At 40.5% G+C, this 19,440-nt stretch overlaps 1 protein-coding gene across 6 annotated transcripts in view; it reads left to right on the forward strand.

The window, feature by feature from the left end:
- The window catches only part of myo3b (myosin IIIB), a 60,393-nt gene that overhangs the window by 7,659 nt on the left and 33,294 nt on the right, over positions 1-19,440 (forward strand). For all 6 annotated transcript variants that reach the window (XM_068328469.1, XM_068328471.1, XM_068328470.1 and 3 more), the window contains 19 exons: positions 782-886; positions 1,142-1,241; positions 1,868-1,944; positions 2,655-2,800; positions 8,201-8,266; positions 10,540-10,695; positions 13,261-13,345; positions 13,451-13,567; positions 14,449-14,553; positions 14,682-14,765; positions 14,847-15,049; positions 15,120-15,218; positions 15,305-15,419; positions 15,494-15,620; positions 16,015-16,225; positions 16,995-17,142; positions 18,201-18,354; positions 18,439-18,527; positions 19,011-19,140. In XM_068328469.1, coding sequence (XP_068184570.1) covers positions 782-886; positions 1,142-1,241; positions 1,868-1,944; positions 2,655-2,800; positions 8,201-8,266; positions 10,540-10,695; positions 13,261-13,345; positions 13,451-13,567; positions 14,449-14,553; positions 14,682-14,765; positions 14,847-15,049; positions 15,120-15,218; positions 15,305-15,419; positions 15,494-15,620; positions 16,015-16,225; positions 16,995-17,142; positions 18,201-18,354; positions 18,439-18,527; positions 19,011-19,140 — 2,317 coding nt within the window. The remainder of the gene's footprint in view (positions 1-781; positions 887-1,141; positions 1,242-1,867; positions 1,945-2,654; positions 2,801-8,200; positions 8,267-10,539; positions 10,696-13,260; positions 13,346-13,450; positions 13,568-14,448; positions 14,554-14,681; positions 14,766-14,846; positions 15,050-15,119; positions 15,219-15,304; positions 15,420-15,493; positions 15,621-16,014; positions 16,226-16,994; positions 17,143-18,200; positions 18,355-18,438; positions 18,528-19,010; positions 19,141-19,440) is intronic.

Below are 19,440 nucleotides of genomic sequence, written 5' to 3' on the forward strand. Positions count from 1 at the left end.
TGCTAAGCTAACATGTTGTAACCTGCAGGAACTGGAAGGATATGAGGGGTTCTAGCTCTTATTCTAGATAACTGATAATCAGTTATCTGATCAATCAGATTGATCAGATCAGTGTCATAGCTGTCTAACCAAATCCATGTAGCTCTAGCATATTGACAGAAGAACCCTCACACTCACGTCAGATTGACACAGTTGTGCAAAAGTTAACTTAATATAATCCAAACAATATATTGGTTTGTATTTTGTGTTGCTGTTAACATTAGTTCATTTTTGTTATCAACATAGGTTTGTCACATTGGGTAAATTCCTCTGGCTGGAACAAAATATGTCAGATATTGATAGATAAAGACGTCAGAGGCTTCACCTGCACAAGCGTTTGAGTATCGTAATTTATTTAACCCACTGCAGAGGGCAGCAGTGTATAAAAATAATTTAACAAACAGATGAAGAAGACAGACAGATAACAAGACAAACTGCACAAATCATACACCATCAAAAATTCACACTTCTGTCCTTCCATCTTCAACACACTTTTTAAAAGTATTCAGCCTGAAGGCTATAAACAGTGTGTTTCAGTTTGAACACAATTATAGAGGGTTGGTTTTGTAAGTAAAGCCCTTAAAGTGTGTCCACCACTGGCAGCCCACCTGCATGTGTGTGTGTGTGTGTATGTGTGTATGTGTGTGTGTGTGTGTGTGTGGGCTAGCTCTGGCCATGGATCATAATCGGCAGTAGAGAATAATGGACAAGTCATTGGAGTTTCTCTCTGTTTCCCTCCCAGCTGTGTAACGGCGGCTCCGTCACAGAACTCATCAAAGGCCTGCTCATCCGAGGCCGACGTCTGCAGGAGCCCGTTATCTCATACATCTTATACAGCGCTCTGTTGGTAAGACAGGCCGCCTCAGAGATGCTCCTGTTCAGGAGGAGGTGGGATGCAAACACATAGAGAACCTGCTTGTGATTGATTATGTTAAAGACAGTAATGAAGGACTCAACCTGTAAACAGCTGTGGTCATTCTTTTTGTACAGTTAGTACTTCCCAACATCTAATAAATCATATTTTAAATTACGGTGATGATAAATGTTTCATAAAGTGATTGTGACTCATGCAGAACCTTGAATTTTCTGTCCTAATTTGAAGGGTCTTCAGCATTTGCACAACAACCGGATTATCCATCGTGACGTGAAAGGCAACAACATCCTGCTGACGACTGAAGGAGGAGTCAAACTGGTTGACTTTGGTAATGGTCTTTGAAATATTCAATTTATTTAATTCATGCATTGTAAAGAGACCAGTGTATCAAGGTTGGAGAATTGTGTCTCGGTTTTATTTTTTGCTCTGAAGTGGATTGTCGGATAAACGTAAATATCATCTATAGTAAATGTTTGCAGGGCATCCCTGCCACAGTGTTTGTTAAAGGAAACAGAAGCACAGGATGAACCTGTTTATACGCTCTACACTTTAGTCTCATCCTCACCATAACATCTTTTTATTTCATGGACCATATCCTTAACCCAAGGCTATTATTGCTCATTTAAAATGCATTATTTTGATCCTTTGCATATTAAAAGAAAGCTGTTATGGAAAATGACTTTGAGTCACCCCTAGGCATGTTTATGTACTCTGTGTCATGGAGATGAAGTGGACTCATGCTGATAAAAATCTGTCCTACATAATTTGAAATGATTATAGCCCATTATTATCGCTGCTTGGCAGGTTGCCACATTAAATTATATGCCAGCTTTTATTGATTAATTCTAACATTTGGTCATTGTCATATAAATTGTAGTTTATGATAGAATATTCACACTGATAAACATACTAAATCTACATTATTACTAATTGATCATATTGTAAATCTTTAAGGTGTTTCTGCTCAGCTGACCAGTGCACGACTGAGGAGGAACACATCGGTTGGGACTCCGTTTTGGATGGCTCCTGAGGTCAGAGTCGACGCTTCGGTTGTGTTCATTTATACCAATGCAGCTCTGAAACAGCACTTATGTTTTATATTAAACATTTGAAAAGAACAGCGTCTTATTGTGCCAGAATAAAAGGGGGGTGAGGAGTCTTGTTATTTCTGTGTGACTCCCCCCCCCCCGGTGTCATTGTGTATTCCCCTCCACGGGTGCAGCTTTTGAGGTCACCCCAAGGTTAATAGCTGGGAGTCCAGGACCCACGGCTCACTCCTTGGCAGAAATGAGGTGCGGTGATTGGGCTGGTAGGCAGGGTCCTCAGGGGCAATTAGAATAAACTCAGCAGTAAAATGTAGTGTCAGATGTAATTATTGAGAATAGAAAAGAGGCTCACACCGCAAAAGAGATAATGAACTGACTTCCCTCTCAGTGTTCACTCCACAAATATATGACATTTGTAACTCTGCCAGATTTTAGGTTCTAAGATGTTGCTGTAACAAGGAAGTAAAATCCAGCTTTATGATGCTTTCAAATATAATTCTTTTTTATTACCTTTTTTTATTACTCTGTTCCTATAAGGTGGTATTAATAAAGGCCTTTATTTTAAGACTTTGACACAAAGTCCAGGTAAAAATGAATTATTCTCAGAATTTCTCATGGGCACTGGAAAAAAAAAAGGATTTTTAAGACCTAAGGATTGAGTTGTTCTTCTGCTCTCTGTTATGTTATACTGCCAGGTCATAGCCTGCGAGCAGCAATATGACTATTCGTACGATGCCCGCTGTGATGTGTGGTCGCTCGGTATCACAGCCATCGAGCTGGCAGATGGAGACCCCCCACTGGCTGAGATGCACCCCGTTAAGGCCCTCTTTAAAATCCCCCGGTGAGTCCACTAGAGGGCGCTCCTGCCACACAGCTGGAGGCCGCCCACACATGGATACTGCTTCATATTGTGTCAAGAAGGACAATAGCAAACTGAATTTAGCAATAGAGGTGATGGAAATAGAAGGGAATATCAGAAATGTATTTTTTTCAATCACGGTTGAAATTTAGAAAACAGCTGAACCACAAATGTGTGGTTAGATCCATGTTGTTGTTTTTTTCAATCGTCATCTGCTGAATATTCACTGTTTAAATTCTTTATCATCATCATCATCAAAAAAAAAAATGTTGCAGTGTTTTACCTTAAAATTAATGCAGCCATTCAATCTTTAAAAATATTCACTGCAGGAGACAGTGTATGTCTGATGATCATTTAAGAGCTCAGTGGCTACATGCGGTTGACCTTTTGTTATCAGCACAATCACACAATTATCTCTCAGTTAGGTAGAGATATGCCCTTCTGATTGCAATTTGCATTGGTGATTAGCTTCATTCACATTGAGATGAGGCTGTCACCTCTTCCTCGTCACAATGTTATCTCCTCCCTTCCACACCAGACAAGGAATATGGATAGCTGGTGTTGTGGGAATTACGGAGCTATAGCTGCATTTCATCAGCACCGAATTCAAGCTGAATTTGAAAATATTTACAAGAATGAAGAGAGCAAAGAGCAAGATGCTCTGGGAAAATGAATGCCAATAATTGCAGAAAATTTTTTTTTGGCACTGTAGCTGTAATTTATGCTTGAGAAATTTTATGCGAGCATCCTGGAACTGGATGAGTAGATACTGTCAAGTAACAAACATGATCCCTTATCAAACAGCAGCCATAATAAGAGGAGGCGTTTGTGCTTCCCATGTCAGTGTCCAATCCTCTTTCATTGCTGCTGATTGTTGAGTCTCTCTCACTTGGTGGATAACTAGGATGTTGATAGAATTGGACATATATCTTAAAATGACATTCCTGCATGTTTCATCCAATCAAAATAGCTATTTTCTTCCTTCTGGGATGAATTGCGACCTTAGAACCTGGTACTTGTGGTATAAATCTCAGCAAATGCGTTGAAGTATGAAATCATTCTGTTAACATGTCATTTATTTCATATATATTTTCCCATCACAACATGGCATAAATGATGACTCCTGTATGAATTACTTTCTAAAAATGGAAAAGTGTTTCACCTTTGGGTCCTAAGTGGCAGTCAGCGTGATTCATGATGGAATCATAGAGATTTATCTTTGCAAGTTCTAATGATTGCAAAGATCTAGATTTTCTCCATTTATTACATCACAAGCCATTACCAGAGGAGCCTCTTGTGAAGTATTGTCCTTGAGTAGACCATGTTTTATTAATCCATACAACCAGTAAAATATGCAGAAGGCATTTTCATCATTCTGATATTTTACAGGTGTGAACTGTAACGTGTTTCCAGGCTAAAGGTTTCTCTGTCATGTAGTTAATCTTGTGTGGATCATCCAACATAATGTTCCTCCTCTCTGTAACACATCTAGATAGTAAACTAGAAATATATACTGTATATATATAATATTCAGTAAAGAATAAAAATATCTCAGATGTCCTTTGTTACATTTTCTTCGATGTTCAAGCAGCATCTAGTCAGCCCTCCTTTTCCTATTTCACCTCTGATGCTGCTTCTTATTCTCATTTTGTTTTCAGAAAACACTCCTGATAGCTTTTAGTGGACTGACTTGTCAAGCTAAACTTTCAAGAGCGTGCAGGACCAAATAAACGCTCAGCTGTCATCATTTTGCCTGAAGGGTTAGCGGCAGAGAGCCATCATGTCACAGTTTTTGGTTGTGGGAAATCTGCGCAGGTGGAAATGATTCTCGTTCCAGCAGAAAGGATCTATTAATGATGAGGACCTGTGATATCTGTCAGAGGGGATGCTGATGTGCTCCATGAATTAGGGTCACCTTGGTGCTTGGTCGGCTTGTGCTTCAGAAACATCTGATCTGAGTTATGGCACCTCGTTCAGTCCATGTATATGCACAAATCTTCCTTAAGTCATTCTGATGTTTTTGGTATCTTGAGCTTTCATTTTAAGCTAAATCCAAATCTTTTGAGACTCGAGCAGTAATCGAGTGTGTCACGGGATGAGATAAGTGATGTCTGTGATGATCATGGGTGAAGTAATGGCCCATGTCAGAGGGTAAAGTTGTAAAATCATCAAGTGCAAAATTAATTACAGATACTTAGGGCAAAGATGTTCTGTGATATTTAATATACAGGAAGGTTAATTGCTTTTGCCAACCCTCCCCTTGCTATAAAGGTCTGGCATGTCAATGCTAAGTCCAGTCGAAGGGTGTCTAAATGTGCTGTAAAGGTTAGAGGCAACGGAAACGATATTCAAGGTTGTGTTAATTCAGCCATATCCATGTAGATACACCACATATTTAACAGCTTGTGTATCTGTCTGACCGGAGACCAGAACCAGTGAAACAGAAGACGGAAGTAAATGATGGCTTGTCAGAGGCGAGAAAGGCGACTCAAATCATGAAGCTTGGGGAGAGAAATCCAGTCCAGTGTGCAGTGGAGAAAAGCTCTTCATGGAAAAAGCCTCAGTTAAAACCTCTGGAGCAGAACAGTTGAGGATGAGGAGCATCAGCACATTTTCAGACACAGAAAGAAATCTTTCAAGAGGTGAAAAATCACGTTTGGTGTGAACCAAGTTAGCATCTGAAAAAATGTCCTAATAATCCTGTGAGATCTGCAGTGACAAAAATATTCTAAGGTGCAGACTTCAAATTACAGGTAGACTGCTTATCAATTGGATATATTTTTTATAGATAACCTTTACTGCATTTTTATGCAAACCTTTAGCATGCTAGCATCCATCCTTCTTGACAAATAGTTGTCAAGATATTTTAGTCAATATCAGCCTTGTTGTAAGACCAGAAGAAAGTTGAATTTGCTTTATATGTATTTCTGAACTATTTTTCCGAGAGCCTGTCTCAAAGCCACTGATCAAAAATCTGTTTGTCATCAAAAACAGTGAAGTGTTTTATTCTGATCGATAATTTATTGACCTGTCAATCAGTCACACCGGGAATGTCAGAAATAATGCTGATTTGTTTCTCTCAGCAAATCCTTCATGATTGCTGTGAAATCCAGGCGTCATTCAGAAGGAACTCATGAGTTTGTTTTTGTCTGTGTATTTATTTTATGTCCCAAAATGATTGTTTGGATAGAGAGATGCTACCAGAATGTCTGAGATTTCCCACCATCAGATAGTAGCTGAGTCTTGATGGCAGTTTCTAAAGTGAGTTGATGCTTTAACATCTCCATCCGTGATGTTATTTTACTGCTCAGTGTGGCGTCCTGGACTGCAGCGTTTGGCCGCCACAGACATGATGAATGTAGTAGCAGTCCTCAGTGTTCATGCATGTTTGCACAAAGAAGAGCTGCAGCTATGGCGGCGGTGATGGATGAGCTGAAATTTTAAGCAGGTGGTCCATTCACTGAAAAGGTCTTTATTTGGGATGTGTGTTCTCAATGTACCAATGTATGCTTATGGACCGCTTTCAAATATGGAGATAGAAGAAGAATTTTACACTTTTGAATATTCTTTTTGATTGCAATATATTTGTCTTGTTAATATATTTTTTGGGTGAGATACATTGAGCGCTTCTGTCGCTGCTCCTTTATTTTGCTCTGCAAATTTCAGCATTTCCATCCCCAAAGGATACCAATAATGTTGAAGATGCTTTCATATTTATTTTACAGTGTGTTATTACTTTGTTTTCATCAGCATTGGTTTATTTTTCTGTCTGATTGGAGGATTGCGCATCACCTTCCAGATGGTTTGCCTTGAAACATAGCAGCATATTTTGTTCAGATGCCATTAAATGTTGGAGTTCATCTGGATAAAGGGGTGGAATATCTCTCTCTGATGCATAAGCTTCTTGACTGATTACCAAGAATATGGAAGAAATCCTTACATTTACAGCATTACATTTTAGAAGAAACAATATTTCTTCAATTATTCTAAAGAAATACTGTTATTACAAATGAGATCAATGTAATTTCCGAGTTAAGACAGTTACTAGAAGGATGTTTTTGGTTGCAGTGCCATAAACAGTACTTCAAATGTGTCCAACAAGCACCTTGAAGATGAGAGTCGTGATGATTCAAATCCCTTTTTGGTGTTTGTTTTCTCTATGAATATAGAACTTACTAAGTAACAAAGATTTATTTAAATAGTTGCACTGATGATCTTAAACTAAGAGTCACTTGTAAGAAATTGTTGAATGAAATACACATTTTACATCTTGACGATTTACAAACTCTGCAGTTGAAGTATCTGATTGAAATATTGTTTTAGTCTGATTTCTTCCAGCCTGGCGCTGCTGACACCTCCATGATTTTACCTCAATCCGGTCTGAGGAGCATCTGACAGTACGAGCCCTGCCTGGACCTAGATTTGAATAAGCCATGTGTGTTTACAATATGAGCCAGCGCTCACAAATAATGGAGGAAAAAAAAGTGTCTGAATTTGCCAAGCACAATGAGCACGCTTGACAGTGTTATCAGCAGCGTGCTGCTATACTGACTTTGTAACATATAAGGAATGTGGTACAACATCAAGGCGAGAACATGTCTGCAGGCTCGTATTAGAGGTTGCAGTGAAGAAGTCACTTACTAGCTTTGATCTACACTTTGGAAAGGATTGCCTGTCTCAATCCTAATCAAAGACTCAACTAACTTAGCGCTGTGGAAAATGACAGATTTTGTGCAACCAAAAAAAAAAAAAAAAAAGACATTTTAATAAATATGTCAAATGTGTTGCTGTGTTACATGTCACTGTCTCTGGATTGAAAATACAGATAGATCTTTTTCTCTTGAGAGTTCACATTATCTGACATCATTATAAAAAAAAACCCCACATGTGGGCTAATTAAAGCACTTAGTTCATAAATGTCTTCTCTGAGCCTCCAGCTGTCAGACCAGCAGCTCCCTGTGAACACAACCGCACTCAGACCTGTCCAGACTTGGCTGCTGTCATCAGGCTCACTTGAAAAGTATTAGGCTCATTATAGATGACCTCCGTAAATGCTGCAGACAGAGGTACAACTAGCGCTCATAATTTTTGGCTCCCAATGGCAGATGCTTGCTGCCAGACAGGAGAGGAGCTGTTATCATTTGTCACTTTTTCCTGCAGCTGCCACAGACCTGGACCCCGACCAACTTGTCCTCGTACCAAAAACTCTCTTAGCAGTCTGGCGGTCACACTCTACCTGCCAGCAATCATTTGTCAGCCAACTCAGGCTGAAAGGCTTTGATTTCCAGTGATGATCAGCATAAAGTCATTTGAATGCAATTATAAAAACATCTGTGTTCCTTAAACTTTTGTCTGATTTTTGTATGTGTGATTTTCTTTCAGGAATCCTTCCCCAACTTTACGAATTCCAGACCAATGGTGCCGAAGCTTTAGCCACTTCATTGGCCAGTAAGTGTCCCCTCATGGGAACCTGTCCAGAGTTATTATCCACAAACGGCAGCATTGAGCAAAAAATGAATCAACTTGACGCAAATCGACTTTACTTGTAAAATGCATCAAATTTAGTAAATTAAGAGTATGGTTTGGTTAAGAAATAGTCATATTCTGAACTGATAAGTTCCTGGTGCATCTCAATATCTACATCTACTACATGTACTGATCATACTTATACAAAGGTAAATATAATGTCTGAATTGGGATATTTGATTTTAAAATGTATTAAAACAGAGATAACACGTTAAAGATCCGATCTACATTGAGATAGAGCCTATAAATCATTCCGTTAGCCAGGGCGGTAACCCTTGTTCGTGTTTGTTGGTCGGTTGGTTCATCAGTAGAATTATACAAAAACACTGAATTGATTTCTTGATGTGTTAAATTGCATTAAAATGTCTTTTGCGTTGGAAGTTACTCATGGTAAAGACTGTTTGGCAATTGTTTTTTGTATAGTATGAAATGAAAAAATATACAGAGGTAATTTTTTTAATCAGTATCTATCCGTGGTCCAATCAGCAGCAGGCAGAAAATGAGCGTGTAAACATGGAGGGAAATGACTTTGGTATTTTATAGCCAGATTCTGTCAACCCTCCTTTCTTTCTGTTCATTGACTTCCACTTGTATAAATCTGCCACTGTGGAACAAACTAATTCACCTGAGTTATCAGGTCCATCCACGGCCCAGATAACTTATCATTTGCTCCTCTGTGTAGAGCTAATAATGTCAGGGGTGGCTTGTAATGGCTGCCCAGAATATACAACCTTAATATCTACCATGCAGAGGTGTGTGAGTCTGAGCCATAATGGGAAAATAAAATTCAATTTGTTTGGGGGAATTATTTGTGCAGGCACGGTTTCTGGCTAACATTTATGTTGGAGGTTTGCGGTGAAAATGCAATCACTGAACAGGAGTAATTGAAAAAACAAAGAGACCTTCCAGCTTGAAGGTCTTTTTTGTGTCACCTGAGTTATTGATTGGTTCGGACAGAGCCAATGCATATCAGCCTTTAAACCAGCAAACATGCGCTGTAGTATTCTGGTTTGTAGATTTTAGTTGGTGTAATTTTTACTGGATCCAGTTTGGATTGTAGCTCTGTAATCTGGGTTAATGAATTGCGTGATATCATGTCAGCAATAATCTTCCAAACAAAGTCAGACTGAGTTCAATGTGGGGAGGCTGGACAATGTTATCAAGCTGTGCAGGCTGTTTGTGTGTGTATGTGTGTGTGTGTGTGTGTGTGTGTGTTTGTGTGCGAGCGTGCGTGCGTGCGTGCGTGTGCGTGTGTAGGAGGAAACTGAAATAGAGGAGGGTTGTTGTTTTTTTCAGGATGATAAATCCATCACCAGCGTTTGCACTTAAGCAACCCAGGAGCTGAATTTGGTGACAAAGTGGCCTGCTGTTCAGCATCTCGGCAGCACAGCCCTGCTAATAGCAACTACCTCTGTTTAATGTCCTGACGCTAATGAATTCATGGAATTAACTTTCGCAGCCAAACAAACTGATAAAACAGAATTTCAGTGCAGATTAGGTGTGTTAGCGGCGAGGAATGAGATTGGAGTTTTTTTGCTATCTCGCCTCTCCTGCCTGCAATCGTTGATGTTGTAGTTCTGTCTCTCTCCCCTCACACACACACACACACACACACACACACACACACACATACACACACACACACACACACACACACACACACACACACACACACACAAACAAACACGCACGCATACACATACACAAACACACAGCATTCTGAACCAACCCCCACAAGAAATGTAGATTATAAATCTTATAATTTCATAATTTGTTGTCTCAAAGTGTGATAAATAAAATCCAGGATTGCACTGATCTGAATATCGTTTGAAATAATTTTCATTGGTAGCTGACTGATGCTGAGTTGTGGCCACAGTCCGGTATCACAAAGTCACATCACCTTTTGGCAAACACTGCACATCACAGATAGCGCCTAACGCTTTGCCTTAGCAGAGCCTGTTTGGACTCGGGGCCATGGTGATAGTGACCATGTGGTACTCGGGCAGAAAACAGCAGATTAGTGAGTCAGACTTGAAAACACTTTCAAGGAGTTCCCTGCTGGTGTCAGACCTTATCCAAATCTATCAGCTTTTACACAATGCTCAGGTGATTGTTTCTCCGTGGCACTTTATTTCACTCTGATTCAAACAGTGCTTCACCATTTGAAGTGTTGTCGCTGTTTTTGTGATTGTAAGGTGTCTGATAAAGGATTTCGAGGCACGTCCATCTGTCACTCACCTCCTGGAGCATCCCTTCATCAAGCAGGCCCACGGCAAAGATGTGGCGCTGCGGCAGCAGTTAGCGGATCTCATCCGGGAGCAGCAGGAAGCTGGCTGCAAAACCAAAACCAAGTAAGTCCTGTGACTTTTCCTCATAAAACTTCCTTTCGCAGAGGAAATAATATGCTGTGGTGATCATTTGAAGTCTCTTGTTGCAGCATATGATGGTTGGATGATTCTTTCTGTCCAGTAGGGGGCAGGCTCTCATCTTCTTACACAGCCCCAGCAATGTACATTACACACTGATTAAAGGGAAGTTAGGAGAGTGTGACTAATACAGAAAGAGTGATTGTGCTGACTAACATTAGATTAATAAATGCCATTTAGGGCAGTGGATATAGCAGCCATTCTTATAGGGAGTCCTCAGTCCAAAGCACTTCATTTCCTGAATGATTCAACTAATAGTGGAGTAAATAATTTGCTCAAGATTGATTCACTTCTGAAATTATTTGACGTTTCAACTGCGCTGCCTTCTTGGTGCTTCATTCTGAAGCGCTTTAAGAAATTTTAATGACAGATTACAATACTAGTTAATTATGTTTCGCTGTAGATGTATGTTAATAGAGAGCGGGTGGTTTCATTAGATGACATGATGAACACTTCATTCTCCGGTCCTCCCATGGCAGCGGATGGCAGAGCACACAGTCTGTTATTACTAGAGAAATACCGACTTTGGCAGTGCTTAATCTTCATTATAAAGGAGTTTGCTGAACCTGCCCTTGACTGAGAGTCTTGACGTTGCGCCAGCTCTGTTTACTCCCGAGAGTGTGCATAGTCAGTGCCTGAGCCGGATCCTGAATTCCTGTCCACAGTGAAAGTGGATAATGGGATTAGGAGTTGGTAGGGCGAGAACTAGGCTCGCCTGGTTTGGTCTCTCATGCCACAGATCAGCACACAATGACTCCGATAAGAATGAAGACATAGAGAACTTAAAAGTAGCTGCCGTAGGTGGAATAGTGCGATTTATTTCAAAGCCAGAGGGGGGGGGGGGACGGGACGTAGAAAACAGGGTGAGAAGTCGTCTAAAGGGACAGAGATGAAGAGTTTTCACTTCAGACGACCACATAGTGAGCAACTTTGTCTGCGTACTGCTGCATTTACACTACATTCAGAATACGAAATGAGAGCAAAGTCTGAAAGGGAAGCAAGTCCTGACCTGAAGCTTGAATACCTTTTATTCCTGATATGATTGATTATTGATTATAATAGAATATAGGTTCGTCTTGTGAATGAAATATTTTGTGGCTTTTGCAGCTTTGATGATAGTTGAGGAGGTTTTCTTTCAGTGGCTTTCTTTTCAAAGGTATGGCTGATATTTCACTTACAGTAATTGCTAACAAATCCCAAGAACCAAAATCACTATTTTCCAGATATTATCTGACCAAGCAGACGTGTTCCCACTGGAGACATTCATCTCCCAGATGTAAATGTATGAAAGCAGTAATGCAGTTGGACATAGTAATAGTGAACTAACGTGGAAATCATGTAGTTAGTGGTTCAGCTGATGACTGACACATAACAGGGACCGTTAGCAGCAGTTTTCCAATATTTAACTGCCTGTTTTGCTGAGAAACCTGGTTGTGACAGACGGAAAGGTTGTCAAGTACACTTGACTGTACCAATGCTGAGAAACAGTCATTCAGCCTCACAGTGGTTCTATGTAGACTGGGTTAGTTAAAAATAACCAGTTGGAGCTGGTACAAGCACACACACACACACACACACACACACACACACACACACACACACACACACACACACACACACACACACACCTGTCACATTTCACTCAACCAGTGAAATCATTCATAATAAAGGTCAGTGACAGAAATGTTGTTTCTTAAAAGACACAGAAAAAATACGACAAAATCCTTAAAATCACAAAATGTTAATGCTGATGAATTTTGACTAAATAAAAATATTGATTAGGTTGGAATGATTTCACACTTCCTCTAACAGAACTCTGTGTCATAAGAAGTTGGATGAGAGAAATCTATTTTACCCTTATTATTTCTATTATTTTAGCATTTACCGCTAAGTTTGTGTCGCACCTACAAAGTCCTTTTGATATGAGCTGATTGATCACCTTAAACATTTAAAAGACGTCATGAACATACTAGAGGAAATGTCTAGCATGAACACAGATGATGCATGGTAATTTTTTGACACATTTTTTACACAAATTAGCGATGGATGTATTTTTAGCAACTCAATCGTACATGGTGTATGCAGTTCATTTAGATTAGCTGTAGGACCAGACACCATGGAACAAACAGACGGTCCATGTGAGAGGGCTTTACCCCCGTGTATGCACACACAAAGCAGGCAGCAGGTTGTGTTGTCTTTCACACCCTGTCTTGTGTCCCCTGAGGCCTTCCACAAGCCTGATGCTGCCAGCTGACTCTGTTTGACCTCTGCCTGCTGGGACTCATTGCAGAGCGATAGGTCAAAGCACAGATGAAGTGCAATCACACGACGGGATAATGGGAGCTGTGTCCTCTGGGAGAGCCTAAGGGCCTTCACACAATCCATTGAAAGTGACTGCGTCACACATCCGGATGGTCGAACTGCTGGTCCTCTTATGATGGTCACTTTACAGCTTTCTTAAGGCATTATCATGTCCTTGGCTTCATGCAGGCACGAGCGGATCAATACTCGTAAAACCCTCATAATAGAGAGCAGTCCTGACGACGATCTGGTAAACCTGGAGTTCTTAGATGAGGTGAGATTTAATGTGTTTATCTCAACGCTCATCGATCGGCTCAAAGGTGTAGGCCTTCTGATGTTATGTGTGTGTGTGTGTGTGTGTATCATCTCTTTTCTGCAGGAGACCATAATAAGCCATCTCCAGAAAAGGTATGATGAGCTGCAGGTGTACACGTATGTGGGTGACATCCTCATCGCTCTCAATCCCTTCCAGAATCTCAGCATCTACTCCCCCCAGGTGGGTTCTCTACAAGTCACCCAAGTGTTCACGCTGTTTCCAAGTCATGGTGCAAAAGACATAGGGTCGCTCATCGGTGATTCTCCAGCTCTCCAACAGTGGATAGAATATAATATACTGTTTATCAAAGGCTTGTTCTTCATTTACTTCTTTTCTTCCAGTTTGTCCTACTTTCAGTTTTGTCAGGATTATGGAAAAATGTGTTCATCATTGGAGCCGATCGGAAATGTGGGGTGGAAGGGTAATCAAACTATGATTAATTTTCAATGTGTGGGATTTATTGAAGCGCAGCTATAGTGAAGTGCTTGGCGATCGAGCCAGACAGTAAATGAGGAGGGAAAGTTACTTTACTGACTGTTTCATGATTGCGACTTTCTCTTTTTTTAAATTTCTTTTTATCGGCGCCTTTTCAACCAACTAAACCTTCAGCTTGTATTTTATATTATTATATATCTGCAGAAATCACCACACACTTCTGGATGGATAGACATTAGGATTGAGAGGTTTCAGACACAAGCAACCATATTTAACCAACTAGTGTTAGTAGTTATTGTTCAGTATCTTAATGAGTGTCTTTCTTAAAAACCAAAAAAATGACTACCTGAAAAGAAACTTCAATTGATTTGTTTTTTTAGTATAATCTTAAACTGAAACACATCAATTAGTGACTGGATTGTCATGGATTATTATAGTTGAGTGCTGGTGACCCAGAGGTATTCCTGTTTGGTGGAAAAGCTCCAGAGTTGTTGAACTGATGTTCATGAAATACATTCCTGATCCCCTCAGAAATTGTAAAAACTGCTGACTCCTCATTATTCTTTACTTTGTCTTATGACCAATGACTTCCCTAACTCCAGCTGTTTGGATGTACCTTCTGTCAGTTCTCTAAGCTGTACCACGGCGTGAAGCGGACCGACAACCCTCCGCACATCTTTGCTACAGCAGATGCAGCCTACAGGAGTATGGTGACGTTCTGCAAGGACCAGGTACTTTTTAGAAAAAACTTTTGATGTGTGACACATGCAAGTGGTCTAGTCCACTTGGAAGACATTCCCTCTAATTTTTTAAATACAGGAAACATTTATGTGCTTGGATTTATTTCCCTCTGACTTAGTGCATCATAATCAGTGGAGAGAGTGGTGCTGGCAAAACAGAAAGCGCTCATTTGATTGTTCAACATCTTACATTTTTGGGAAAGGTATGGTAACGGTGTTGATGTATTTAAATATATGATTAACCTGAACTAGTTTTTAAAAACCAACCCCTTCGCTGCTCGCAGGCGAACAACCGGACGCTGCGTGAGAAGATCTTACAGGTGAACCCCCTGGTGGAGGCCTTTGGAAACGCCTGCACAGCCATCAATGACAACTCCAGCCGCTTCGGCAAATACCTGGAGATGAAGTTCACGTCCACCGGAGCCGTCATCGGGGCCAAGATATCCGAGTACCTGCTGGAGAAGTCCAGGGTCATCAAACACGCTGCGTATGTGCTGTTCAGCGTTGATCGCTTCTCTTTGTCATATTTCTGTCTCATCAGTTCGTTTTTCTTTTAGTGGGGAGAAAAATTTCCACATATTCTATTATATTTACGCTGGGCTTTACCACCAAAACAAGCTGAATGCTTACAGGCTGCCAGACAGGACACCACCCAGGTGAGCACAGCAGTTGGACATGTTTTATGTCGCTTCCTCTCCCTGTCATGTGAATGGATGCCAGTATTTAATATGTGTGTCTGCAGGTATATTGACAGTCAGCGCCGTGAAGTGATGCAGGATATTGTTTCCAGCAAACTGTACAAGGAACAGTTTGAAGCCATTCAGGAATGCTTCAGGAATATCGGCTTCACTGAAGAGGTGCGTTCACACTCCAGTCTTTTTGGCCACAGATCAGCTGCTGTGATATTTACATGATCCTTTCTTGTTTTCAGGAGGTCAACTCTGTTTACAGAATTCTCTCTGCCATATTGAACACAGGCAGTATTGAATTTGCTTCCATCACATCCCAGCACCAGACTGATAAGAGCGAAGTGCCCAACTCAGAGGCCTTAGAGAACGGTGAGATACACACATCAGCGTTTTTCTTCATGTTAAATAAGCGATATCTGTGTCTCCATTAAGGGACTGTGTCTTCGAGGAGCTCATTTGTCAGATTGTCCTGACAAAGCCGTCCGGTATCAACGGCTCCTTTAAACGCAGCCCAAAAATATGACCGTCTTTTCCATCCTTTCACAAATTGCTTCGTCCACAGGTTCTTCCCACAGCAAAGTAGATTGATATAATGAAATCCCTTTGATACCTGAGACGTGATCCGAAGGAACGAGCTCCATGCTGCTACCGAGACAAACAAAGACAAAAATTATATTTTTGTATCTGGAAGCTCAGAAGCAGATTTGATTCACGTATAAAACCTGTTGATTGTCAAATTGATTAATTCTCATTTTCTCCTCAGCTGCATCTCTGCTCAGCATCGGCCCTGAGGAGCTCCAGGAAGCCCTGACATCCCAGTGTGTGGTCACCAGAGGCGAGACCATCATCCGCACCAACACCGTGGACAAAGCTGCCGACGTTCGAGACGCCATGTCCAAAGCTTTGTATGGACGCCTCTTCAGCTGGATAGTCAACCGGATCAACTCCCTGCTGCAGCCCGACACCAACGTGTGGTGAGCATCTGCGCGGGCAGTCGTTCCCTTCTCTGATCACATTGATCATTGATCTGATCTGAACATTTCAAGTGATCAGTCAGTTTCTGTGTAGATTTGATGACCTTTCTGGAAGTCTGTAGAGGTAGATTGCAAACACGCAGAGGAGAATATCAATGGGCATGCACAAGACAAGTAAATGGAGAGCAAAAAAAGTTTTGATAAATTTTTTATATGGAGTTGCGTGCAGAGAAAATAATTTTCAGATGATTAAAAAGACTTCAGAGAGACTGCAGAGAGTCTGTTCATTGATCCAAAAGAATCCCTTCATAAATTTGAGCACCGACTGTCAAGGAGTCGTGTTTTGGAGACGTACCAAAGCCGGAGTTCCTGTCTGCATTCCAGTCGTCTCTGCTGTGCCTTTATTGCCATTAATAACCCAGCAGATAAAGGGATAAAGGTGACCTCTACACGCAGTGTGTAATGACTTATCGTCTAAAGTAGCGGCTCCAAGCATTGAATAAGAAATGCGTTTAAGCGTTTGCGCTGGTGAGACATAGAGTGTTGGTGAAGAAATTGAAATAACTCAAGGTTAAATCAATAGAGACTGAAATAAAACCATTTAAAGAACTCTTTCTCATCCAACTGTCAGATGTTCATATCAACACTCTGAATTTGGGTTGAATTCAGATTGTCATTAAAGTTTCATCAATTAATATGACTGTTGGGGATTCGCTCGCTGCGTTAGATTGAAGAATAAGTTTGTTTGTCCCCTTTTCCTGTTTTGAAGTGCCGCAGAGAGCGGGATGAATGTTGGAATCCTGGACATCTTTGGATTTGAAAACTTCAAGAAGAACTCATTTGAACAATTGTGCATCAATATCGCCAATGAACAGATCCAGTTTTACTTCAACCAGCACATTTTTGCACTGGAACAAGTGAGTTTGATGCAAAGTGGGACTTTATTTAGAGTTTGTCTGTATGAATCCATCATAACTCAACACCATCCATCTTAGAAGAGTCACCTTAATGCTCCTGGAATCAATTCATCTACAAATTAACACTTATTAGCAGTAAAATATGTTTAAGAAAGCATCCCTCTTTGAAACTCCATTATGCAAATCAGTCCTTTTAATTTTGGGTGTGTGTGTGTTTTCATATCCATCAAGGCAGAGATGCTCTCATCATGAACACACTTTTAGCCAGGCTGGGATGTGTAAAAGACTTTGTGTTTAGCGCCACCAAATGACTCTCCTCTAATTGATTAACAAAGATTTTTATCCTGACATTCAAGAAGGGAATGAAGTTGTTTTAATCACGGATGATTTTTGCTGTAATGCGTTTTGGTCTGCATGAAAGAAAAACGCAGAAGCACACACAAACATTATCATTTAATGAGACAGGAGTACAGACATAAAAAATGATCACACATCCTGCTCATTCTCCACGTAGAACCAGAAAATAAATCTTTTATATTACAGAAAAAAATCATTGGAAATAAAGCCTTTTGAAACGTTCGTCTTCCACAAACAAGTGGAATCTGCCCCCGATGAAGGACCAGCGGTGTAAAAGGAGCTATATTTGGTGTGGATGTCTTCGGTCTGTACACAGAAACTGATTATTCTGAGTTAATGACTTAAACATGAGTGCGGTTTAGATTTATTGGTTCCACGTTATTAGTAAAATATGTATTTAAAAAAACTTTTTGATCTGAGATTAAATATATGCAATAACGTCATATGACTCTGGGTTATTTGGAAAGTCAAATAAATTATGAATAAGTAAGTGGTTCTATTTGTTTCTTCCAAGCTTCCCTTTTTTATGCATTCAGTAAAAGACTAGATTATGCTGTAAACTTCAGCCATAAACCCACACAGGCAGCTGCAACTGTTTGTTTCTATAAAAACACACCAATCAAATTTAACCCAGATTGTTTAATTGGGTCATTCGTAGAAATCATTAACTAGATTATGCTACATCCACCGGTTGTAATTAGATGGAATACCAAAGCGAGGGGGTGGATGCCAGCCTGGTGGAGTACGAGGACAACCGGCCCATCCTGGACATGTTCCTGCAGAAGCCCATGGGTCTGCTGTCCCTCATGGACGAGGAGAGTCGCTTCCCTCAGGCCACCGACCAGACCTTAGTGGGTGAGTTTTTACCACCCAAGGTGCTGCTTAAAACCAATTTTAACATCTTGACTTTTTTAAAACTTTCTTTTCTCATCATTGCAGATAAGTTTCAGGACAATTTGCGCTGCAAGTACTTCTGGATACCAAAACGAGTGGAGCTCTGTTTTGGGATTCAGCATTATGCAGGAAAGGTAGGAAATGGGTTGAGTTTGCTTTGTTCTCCCACCACAGGGGTCATAATGGTCACAAATGTCTTTTTTACTGGGTGACCTGAAATAAAACCGTGTATTCTTTGTTTATAAAAAAATTAATCCAAGGAAGCTCTTATTAATATATTACAAAAAATTTTGAGAAGGTTCTGTTGTGAAGCAGCATAACACACCTCGCCAGTCTTTGTCACAACATACAGTATGCAGTGCAGCAATAAGCACAACGTGGCTGCAGCAGCGCCACATTGTCAGGTCTTGAAAACTGAAGCATCTCAGTTAAACAAACCAATATTCATTTATGTTGATGTGAAGCCGTCTGTGAAACAGGTTTGTTTTATTCAACATTTTTCCAGGTCATGTCATTTTTCATTTTCCAACATATACAACTATCAGACAAATACATCAGTCCTAATTTTATCTGGCCGATACCAGTAACGTTTATACTGCCGCTGCTCTACTCCACAGGTTCTGTACAATGTGAATGGGTTTTTAGAGAAGAACAGAGATACTCTTCCTGCAGACATCGTCGTGGTTCTGAGGACATCAGAGAACAAACTCTTGCAACAGCTGTTTTCCAGCCCCTTGACTAAAACAGGTATGCTTCGCACACACACACACACACACACACACACATACACACACAGTATAAAAATTCATAAGAATATCCCAGCCACTTCCAGGATCATTATTTCACCTCTACCCACAATGGAAATTAAAACTTTTCTTCAAGACAAACTATTCTGAACAATGATGCTCTCTGACTGAATTACTCGCTGCATTGTGCTGGTGTCTGCTGCTTCCATACATGTTCAGGTAAGTGGGTTTCTTAAAGATGTGGCTCCCAGGCATCCCGGTCCCCTTCATTTCAAGTCCCGCGTGCCGCTCGGATAAATCT

This window comes from Antennarius striatus, chromosome 12 (assembly GCF_040054535.1).
Source record: "Antennarius striatus isolate MH-2024 chromosome 12, ASM4005453v1, whole genome shotgun sequence".
Lineage (NCBI taxonomy): Eukaryota > Metazoa > Chordata > Actinopteri > Lophiiformes > Antennariidae > Antennarius > Antennarius striatus.